This window comes from Lepidothrix coronata, unplaced genomic scaffold (assembly GCF_001604755.1).
Source record: "Lepidothrix coronata isolate B3197 unplaced genomic scaffold, Lepidothrix_coronata-1.0 Scaffold196, whole genome shotgun sequence".
Lineage (NCBI taxonomy): Eukaryota > Metazoa > Chordata > Aves > Passeriformes > Pipridae > Lepidothrix > Lepidothrix coronata.
Genome location: NW_016690376.1, coordinates 1,108,182 through 1,117,654, shown reverse-complemented (window position 1 = coordinate 1,117,654; position 9,473 = coordinate 1,108,182). Strand labels below are relative to the sequence as shown.

The following is a 9,473-nucleotide window of genomic DNA, read 5'->3' as shown; positions in this document are numbered from 1 at the left end:
CATCACCGCCGGCATCGGCATCACCACCGGCATCGGCATCAGCGCCGGCATCGGCATCACCGCCGGCATCGGCATCACCGTCGGCATCACCGCCGGCATCGGCGTCACCGCCATGGCCCTGCGGGCGCTGTGGCTCCTCAGGCACGACCCCGCGGCCGGCGGAGCCGTGCTCTTCTCCAGGTAGCGGCGGCGGGGCGGAGGGAGGAGGGCTCGGGCGCGGCGGGCTGGGCAGGTCCGCGGGTTGGTCTGGGCCCCTGGGGGGGTTCGAGTGTTCTTGGGGGGAGGAGAGGGTGCTCTGGGGTGAACGGGTGCCCTCAGAGGGTGCGGGTGGGTGTTCTGGCGGGGTCTGGGTGCCCTGGGGGATGCTCTGGGGAAGCGGGTGCTTTGGGGGATCTGGGTGCTTTGCGAATCAGAATCTTCCGGGGGGGTCCGGGTGCCCTCAGGGGGTGCGGGTGTTCTTGGCGGGGTCTGGATGCCCAGAGGGACCCGATGCTCTGGGGGGAGTGGGTGCTCTGAGGGGAGTCCGAGTGTTCTTGGGGCTCCCGGTGTTCTGGGGGGACCGGGTGCCTTCGGAGGGTCCGGGCGTTTTTGGGTGAGCGGGTGCTCTGAGGGTCCAGATGTTCTGGGAATCAGAATGTGCTTGGGGGTCCGAGTGTTCTTTGGGGAGGTCTGGGTGCTCTGGGGTGTCCCGGTGCTTTGGGGAATCCGTGTTTCGGCCGCTCCTCCCCTCGGTGCCGGGGGAAGCCCAGAGGAAACTCCCCTGGTTCACCGCGGAGGCTCCGGAGTGTTCAGAGCATCCTCGGGACCACAAACGGACGCAGAAACACCAAAACATTATGATGCTGAATAAATAAGTCCCCTGGCTCATCCCAGCGCCGCTGGATACTGTTCGCTTCTGACCCTGATTTCGAAAGTTTCTGGCTTCAGATCATGTGCTTTTAACTATATCTGGGTTTGGCTTTTTTACAACTTCTGCATTTTGCACCTGACTTTGCTTGCTCTGTTCCTCTTTCTGTTCGTCTCTGTAAAGATTTTAACCAGCTCTTCTCCGTCCTAACATGGAAAAGGATGAGGCAATGATTATGGAATACTGTCAAATTAACAAAACGGGCAAACAAAAAAACATATTTTTTTTGCTAACGTTTTACTTACGTTATCTTCATATTATTCTGTAGCTGTACAAAAAGTAACTTTTTTTCAGTCAGAAATTTAACTTTACATTTGATATTGATTTTTCCATACAAATACAGGGGTTTTTAAAGTTATTGGAGGAGGCCACTAAGGAGCCCTCCAAAGGAGGAGTTTTCATTCAGAACTCTTGCGGAGTTTTAAGTAAGACTTAGGGCTAGACAGGCTGCTTTTGTTGGGCTGGCAAAATTTGTTGCCCTTTTTACCTCTGTGACTTCAAGGAAATCAGTTCCAAACAATGAGAGGAAAAGTAACTGAGGCTAGGGAAAGTTTAAGAAAAAAAATCTGGATAAAGAGAGCTACAGTCCTAGTCTGAATTCAGTAAAACCAGAGAGAGAACCTAGGACTAAAGAAAAAACAACATAAAAAAGAGCAAGTAGACTATCTTCCATCTTCAGGTGCAGACAGATCTCCACATTGGACATTCCTCTGATTGTTTTAGGATTAGCATTATGGTCCTTGTATTACCTACAGGACTAGAGATGAGGCCTCCCCTCTACAAACACAGATAAAGAGAAAGCCTTGTCCCAAAAAAGCAGGGAGTGTAATCACCAGGGAGGAAGGGGGGGCTGGTGACAGGGATATGTGAAGTAACTTGTCACACAGTGAGCGGCAGAGACAAGGAGTCCTTGCCCTTTGAAAGGGCAAACTATACTTGATGCTTCAAGTGATTTCCAGACTTAGATCTTTCAAGTTCCCAGAGGCAATAATAGGGCCGTGGAAGCCCCAAGTTTATCCTCCTAACTGACCTTAAATTCAACAAAGCACGCAGACAATATAAAGAATGCGGGATCACATGGAAGCTGCTGGTTTCGGGACTTACGCACTCAGCTGGAGATACGTGAGCCCTGATCTTTAACCTCGGGGAAGACATCGGGGACATCAAAGCATTCCCTTTTTTTTTTTCCCCCTGAGCTGATCATAACTTAATTCAGGCAACAAGTATGGTGTCTCTCTTGAATCGCCACGTCCCTGGAAACTTTCATCTTTTTAAGTTTGCCTCGCTCTCCGGAAGGGAATACTGAAAAACGGAGATCTGAAGGGCTAATTAATCATCTAATGGCTCAGCTACAGCTGGGAAAATTCGGTGGGAGGAGGAGAAGGTTGCTGAGGTGTGGGGGCAACTTCGACATACAGAGCAGAGGCACTGGGACTTGAGCAAGACAAAACCAGACTGAAATATCTCCTCTTCCCTTGTTTTGGAAACGTCCACCAAAAATAAGAGCTGCTCACCAAGGTTACACACAGCCTCTTATGAGCAACCTCTCTCTGGAAGGCCTCATAAATTATTGAGCTGCAAAAGCCAAGCACTTTGTTGCTTGGCTCTCCAGAATAGATGTGAGACTGCAGGGAGGTGTTTTACAAAGTCATCTGTATCCTGTTTACGGATTTTGTAGCTCTGGCTTCGCCCTGCCTGTGCTTGCTTTTTCCTTACTGGAAAAAAACCCAAACCCAAAAGCCCTAAATGCCTGATTAGGAATCAAAGAAAAAAAAGCACAGTCACTGAAAATAAGCCTGAGGAAGTGTAGCTGCCTCCAGCCAGAGACTCTGCTACTCAGTTAAGAAAAGAGGGTGTAGGTGGGACTTAGAGGCAACAGGATAAGATCCATGGAAGTGTTCAGAAGCAGGAGGGAAGTGCTACAGATGGAGGTCATAGATATAACAAAGTACCACATTGCTGGGGTTGCAAGTTCCGTGGCAATTTAACAAACAGACTGTCAGCGTGACCTTAAAAAGATGGTATAAAAAGCAGAATAAATGAAAGCAACATGGTGCAACATAGCAGTTTTAAAATATGCTGTACCTTGTGTCTGCGACACGATTACATCTTAAATACTTGAAAAAAAATGAAATAGTCATAAAAGCTTTAAGTCACATACGTTGCATGTGCAGCGTGAAGTCAGTTTTGTGCCCCGTCCACTCAAATTATACAGGCCTTGCTGGAAAAATTGGACATGTGTACAGTGAAATATTTTTTGATTTGTAATATTGTAAAGATTTTTAGTTGATCTTGTTGATCAATTGTGTAAGCTCAGAACAGCAACGGGAAGCCTGTATATAAATAACTTCCATTTTCTTAAATATCTGAGAACTTGTTTTCAGTGTGATCTCACCTCTTAGAAATATTTGGGTGTTGAAGTTTTGCTGCACTGGTGGGAGTCATTCATTAGTGTTTATTGATCATCCCGTGCCTTTGTGCAACAGGCAGGGGCAGATTCACATTTTATTTAAAAAAATGAGTGAATGTAACTGCTCAAATTTTCCAGTAAAAATCCACGGGCTAGAATGAATCCTAATTACTCATTAAATACTTTTATTGATTTAGATTCTGATCCCATCAGTGTTTCTACCAAGTTGCTTCTGGCTTCCATGTACACAAGGTTATTTTTAGGACCGGTGGGTTTTGGAGAAGAGAAGAGAAGAGAAACCCATCCTTGATTTTAACAGTAACCCAAAGATTTTTATAACGTTTTTGCTTTCTCTGACAGCCAGAAGAGGGATTGGGTGGCTCTGCTCCTGGCAACTCCATTGGTATGACATTTTGGGTGAATAAATAAATAAACAGGTAAATCAGAGGCTCTTGTTTCCTTGCCCCAGGCGTTACCCCACGGTCGAGCTGCGCGCCGAGACCTTCAACGGGTCCACGCACGTGCCGGTGCCCTCGGACGGCGCTTTCCTGAAGGCCCTGCTGTTTGAGCTGAGGCTGGTGGACGACCACATTTTTGTGGAGCATCGGGACACCTGCACTCGGATCGACCACTCCTCGGTGTATTCAGTGTCCACTGACTCAGGGGACCTCTGGCCTGTCCTTGCTTTCCAGAAGAGCGGGCTGATCTACGCTTGTCTTCCGCTGGTTGAGGGGCCCTTGGAGCCACGGCCTCCCCTCCTCACCGTCAGCGGGCTCTCCCAGGGACTGGCTCTTCTGTTGGGAATCATGGACTACGTCTCTCCCAGCCGGAAGAACGAAGCTGAGATGAACACAAAGGTGGGCCAGCTCCGAAACCTGCTCATCCAGGCCTGCCCCCTGGGCACCCCCTTGAACGCAAACATCCGCAGCCTGAACAGCTCCTTCGAGGACATCCAGGAGATGCCTGCGGATAAGGATCAGCCGGCTTGGAGATCCAGCAGCTACAAAGGCAAACCTCAGGTCAATGTCTGCATCACTGAGAAGGTCAAGTGCATGCAGTATGACCAGAGGGATGTGGTGGACACGTGGCAGGTTTATGGAGCTGTAAACTGCAAGGTGAGAGTATCTGATGTGCAAGAACGAAGTAGTTTTTGTGGGACACTGGGAAAGTAAATACTCTTGTCATTTTACATGTGAAAGTAAAGTGAAATGGCTATTTACTCCTCAGTAAAGTTAAGAAACTCACCAGCAAGTTTCTAATACTGTAATATTTCAGAGTGTACCAATATTACACATTAATTTGATGCATTAGTTTTTATTTCGATTTTTACTGTGGTTTTTTTTCCCCATAGCACTGGGAGTTGGACTAGATGGTCTTTAAGGTCTCTCCCAACTGAAACCACTCTATTGTTCTATAATTAATGCATTTTTTTCATTAACTACTTATAGGACTTAAGTTTCCAGCAGTAGTTACATTGCATATATTTTCCCAAATTTTTCTTATTTTAAAGGAAACAGGGAGAAATAATTTCATATAGTATTGGCATATAAAGACTAAGAAATGGTGGTGCTAACACCAAGTTTATTTCCAGCTATCTAATGAGCAATGTGTTAAATAATGATTAGAAACAGCATTTCTAAATATCTTCCACAAGTATCTTTACGTGAACATTTCTAATTAATTTTCCTACCAGACAAAAGTTTAATCTTCTATACTGCTTTATGCTATTACAACACCATTTTGAATGCACAAATGTTGGTTGTTTGGCTGACATAAGAACAGTTGATAAAGAATCTGGTGAAAGAAATGGGTTGTGTAATTATTTTGAATGGTTTTATATGTTACAATGGTTTTCAGTGTAGAATCACAAAATGGTTTGGGTTGGAAAGGACCTTAAAGCTCATCCAATTCCAAACTCCTGCCATGGGCAGGGACACCTTCCACTAGCCCAGGTTGCTCCAAGCCCCATCCAGCCTGGCTTTGAACACTTCTAGGAATGGGGCAGCCACAGCTTCTCTGGGCATTGTTTAATATTAAAATATCTCACAATGACCATTAATAGCAGGCTGGAATCCATTAAGTGGATGTTGTAAAAGTGACTGAATTAGTTAGACTGTCCCCAAGTGTGTGATATTAATGTCTCAGTACTGATTGTCAGCACTAAGGTGAAGATTTTGAGCGTGTTTGTTTTCTCAAAAGCTATAAATGTATTAGATTTTTGAACATCTAATTATGACTCGATGGAGGTATTTTAGAATAACTTCTCGCCTTTGTTTTTTCAAGTGTGACATAGAGGGATCTGCACCAAAAGTAACCCTCACCCTGAATCTCCCAACCAACGCTCCTCCGCTCCAGGATGTCGTGATCCATCACTGTGTGACCTCCATTGACCCTGCCATGCTCATGTCCTTTAGTGCTGAGCCACTGGATGATTCTGTGTACAATGGACCTTACAAATTCCCCTTCATTCCTCCTTCAGATTCCTTCAACTTGTGTTACTACACTTCCCAGGTAAGGACATCCCTGACCCTCGTCGTTTCTGAGTCTTCAAATGGGAATAAAAACCCCTGTGTTGTTGAAGCTGTGGGGATGAATTTGAGTCCAATACAAGTAGTAAAATGGTTTTTACATAATTAAATGTTTTTTTAATATAACTGACTGCTTGGAAGGCACTTCAGGAGTTGAGTTGTCTGAGTTCAGGAGTTGCTGGTACTTTTTATTTCTTGACAACACTGCTCTAACTTTAAATGAACCACTTAAATGCCCGAATTAGACAAAATCTATCCAGGCTGAGATGTCAAGTGCATGTACCACAACTCTGTGCATTGCAAGCAGCCTTGAAGAGTTTGGCACAGTCAGTAATTAATATGTTTGGTTTTTAAAGTACTTCAGCAATGTAAACAGTAATATAACTGATCTTATGATGATGGTGTTAATATATCTTGAGAATGAATGCAGCTTTCTCCAGGTTCCTGTTCCACCGATTTTGGGATGTTATCAACTCGTTGAAGAGGGACCACAGATAAAAATAACAGTTAATTTAAAGCTCCATGAAAGCATAAAGAATTCTTTTGAGTACTGCGAAGCTCGGATACCTTTTTTCAACAGGTGAGAATAAAGAAATCCTAAATAAATTCCTTCCATTGCTCTGTGATCTTGAAATGAACTTGTGAGGATTCAATATAACAGGTTATGCTCTATCACCAGTGGACACTGACCTTGCAAATGCTGGGAAGCCCCGTTGGATTTCCTGTAATTTCCAGGATACAGAATTGTACCAGGTTGTTTGGTAACATTCCAGATACTTCTCTTGTTCATCCTGTTTCCCTGGGGATTGTTTTCACGTGCCACAATCCTCCAGGTGGATTAAGCCTCGAGATCACTTCCAGCCTAGGGGCTACCTGTTCCTTAAGGCTGCTAATCCCAGCTACAGATCAGCTTATCAAAAACATAGCTATTTCAAATTAAAATGATAGTCTGCACTTAAGCCTCTCTGACATCTGCCAGGGCTGCGCTGGCACATAATTATCATGAAAATTTAAAGGTGAGATGATACAAAGTGGCTGATGCTGATCATAGTGTTGGTAAAACAGTATCAGTGAACTGAAAGATCAGCAACAGCCCCTTTGTGACTCCTGGGTTGAGACCCTCCTGCTCTGTAATTTCTCCTCATAAATCAGCAGTGTGCTCACATAGGGGTGGTTTGTCTCTATGCACATAAATAATCCTTGCTTTCTTTAACAAAATAGGCATTAAATTGTAGTTATTCCAATGGTTTTCTTTCTCCTCTGTCACACGTAGGGGCCCAATTGCTCAGCTGGAGTACAAAGTTAGTTATGGCCAACTGGATTTGTCCCGGGAGAAGAGCCTCCTGGTTTGGGTCATCGGTAAGAAACACACCCTGTGCACTCTCCTTCCTCCCCAGTCAGTTCTCCAGAGTGTGGGCACAGCTGGAGCATTTCTAACAGATCCTGTTTCTGGCTTTAGGACAGAAGTTCCCCAAGTCTTTGGAAGTTTCTCTGACTGGAACCTTGTCTTTTGGCCCTGCAGGCAAAGAGCACCCTAGTGATTACATGTGCACTGGGAACACTGCTTATGTCAAAGTAAGTCACAGGCTCTGGAAAAAGAGGCCTTAGTAGGCACTTTTTTAACTGCCTTGAGCTGGCTAAAATTGGTTTAAAATCTTTATTCTCAGCATGGAGTTTTGTTTTCCTGCTTGGAGGATTTGACATCCTGTCCCTTTGGAGTTTGTTTCACACCAAGAGCACGTAGCACAGATTGCCAGTATTTGCACAGCAAGGGTGGCAACATGCACCTGATCATGTTTTCCCTCTCTTCCTGTAGCTGCATTTTAGGATCCCAGACTTTACACTTACTGGATGTTACGTAGACCAGCATTCTGTTCAGATCTTTGTACCAGGGAAACCCAAAATTACTGCAGGTGAGTTGCTAAAAATGCCATTTATTTAACTGCAACTGCATATTGAAGTTATGAACTGTGTGACAATGACCAGAATTGTGGAGCTGACGTTGAACTTTTGTTCTCCAAAATTACACTAACTGGGGCACAGAAGGCACTCATTAAACCCGAGCAGCTCTGCCTAATGGAAGCATTTTTATTTGTAGCTGCCTGTCTGTTGCAACTTCTGCCAGTCATGTCAGCAGAAGTCTGTAAATGCCTTATAAAAATTGTGGTCTGCACTGTTAACTTTGTGACAGGGCACATTCTGCCCCAAATTGTAACGCAGAAAAAGCAGCGTTTTCTTCCTGTGTGTTTTATACTGAGTGTGCAATTTATATTCATCAAGCAAAATCCAAGCCATCCACCTGCTTTTGACTTAACCTCTGTTTGAATTTTAAGCTCATGACTGATACATTAGTAAAGGTAATTGAAGCTGAGACTTTAAATGTCTCATTATCAGAAACGATTTTCAAATAATAGTAAGAGTCTTACAGTTTAAAGAGGCCATTATGCCTTTTCTGTAAACTAGTAAGGATGGATTAGTAATCACTTAAGTTGGATGAAGGAATGTCTGATTGTAAGGCATCCTGTAATGCTTATTTTTCCTGCCTTTTTTTTTCCTCTTTAGCCCGGGAACTGATTTCTTCTGATTACTACCTCTGGAATTCCAAAGCACCAGCACCCATGGTGTACAAAACCTCACTGGACTAATTTGCTTGCAAATAATTTTTTGTATTTAATCAAAGCCTATAGTTAATGAGATGATGATAGAGTGAAAATAAATATTTTCCAGCACTTGTGCCTTGTGTGTGTCCTTAAAATTTTCTGTTGAGAAAAAACAAAAGAGGGTTTTTTTAAAAACGTAAGTCTCTTAAAAACATAAGTTGGTTTTTATATTGTTTAGTCCTGGATGACACCCTAGGGAAGACAATTTGAAATGTACTTGCTGTGGCTGTTTTTACTTTCCCTTCTAAAACTAACTGGTACAAAATATAAGCACCTGGTGATACAGACATAGGACTCCAGTTACTTCACTGGTTTTGTAAAGCAGAGAGCTCTCAGGATGGGAAAGGTTTCAGTATCTTACTCCTGTCCTGAAATCACAAGAATCTGATCAGACCCCAGACTAAGAGGACAGTTAAAAGCAGGAGTTCTGTTATTTTCACAAGATGCCTACAGAATACATAGATAATTTATATGTCAATATAAATTGTCAATAAATTATCAATGATTTGCCACATTTTAAGAAGGGCAGCATGGCATGAGCAGCACCTCTGGAAGTGGAGATGACACAAGAGTCTTTATTGCCTCTGTCAGCAGAAGTGGTGACTCCCTTTCCCACATGCCTGTTAGCTGCTTGCTCAGAGGTGTGAACATGTTTTTTCAAATCACAAGACTAGCTCTGGGCAGGCAAAATCAGCCAAGTTTGCTGGAGGTCCCAAAAAACATCACTGAGCTGTTTTACCTGGAAAAATAGGTGGAAAAGGACTCAATTTACGGAGACAGATCTCTGATTTTTAGAATAATATCTGCAGGAACAGAGGGAACGAATGGACTTTAGGAGAGTCATCAGGAAATGTGCAGATTCTGGAAAGCTGGTGAAGAGCTGACAGAGCCTGGAGAGCAGCACAAAAGCAGAGAATGCTGAGTAATAACCACGTGCACCAGCTGCTCCTGCCCTACCTCCTGCTTCA

The 9,473-nt window shown here is 44.0% G+C and overlaps 1 protein-coding gene across 1 annotated transcript; it reads left to right on the top strand.

Annotated features, from left to right (window-relative positions):
- Positions 1-66: 66 nt before the first annotated feature.
- On the top strand, positions 67-8,564 carry AP5M1 (adaptor related protein complex 5 mu 1 subunit). The gene is made up of 8 exons (XM_017831779.1): positions 67-180; positions 3,787-4,432; positions 5,601-5,828; positions 6,286-6,425; positions 7,119-7,204; positions 7,305-7,420; positions 7,662-7,758; positions 8,408-8,564. The coding sequence occupies exons 1-8, from the start codon at positions 113-115 to the stop codon at positions 8,488-8,490; spliced, it is 1,464 nt and encodes a 487-aa protein (XP_017687268.1). The 5' UTR covers positions 67-112; the 3' UTR covers positions 8,491-8,564.
- The last annotated feature ends 909 nt before the right edge of the window (positions 8,565-9,473 follow it).

Bases quoted from the DNA above. Each gene is read 5' to 3' on its own strand.
- AP5M1 (XM_017831779.1), top strand. From the start codon at position 113: ATGGCCCTGCGGGCGCTGTGGCTCCTCAGGCACGACCCCGCGGCCGGC. The intron at 4,433-5,600 runs GTGAGAGTATCT...TGTTTTTTCAAG, and splicing joins ATGGAGCTGTAAACTGCAAG to TGTGACATAGAGGGATCTGC. The intron at 5,829-6,285 runs GTAAGGACATCC...AGCTTTCTCCAG, and splicing joins TGTGTTACTACACTTCCCAG to GTTCCTGTTCCACCGATTTT.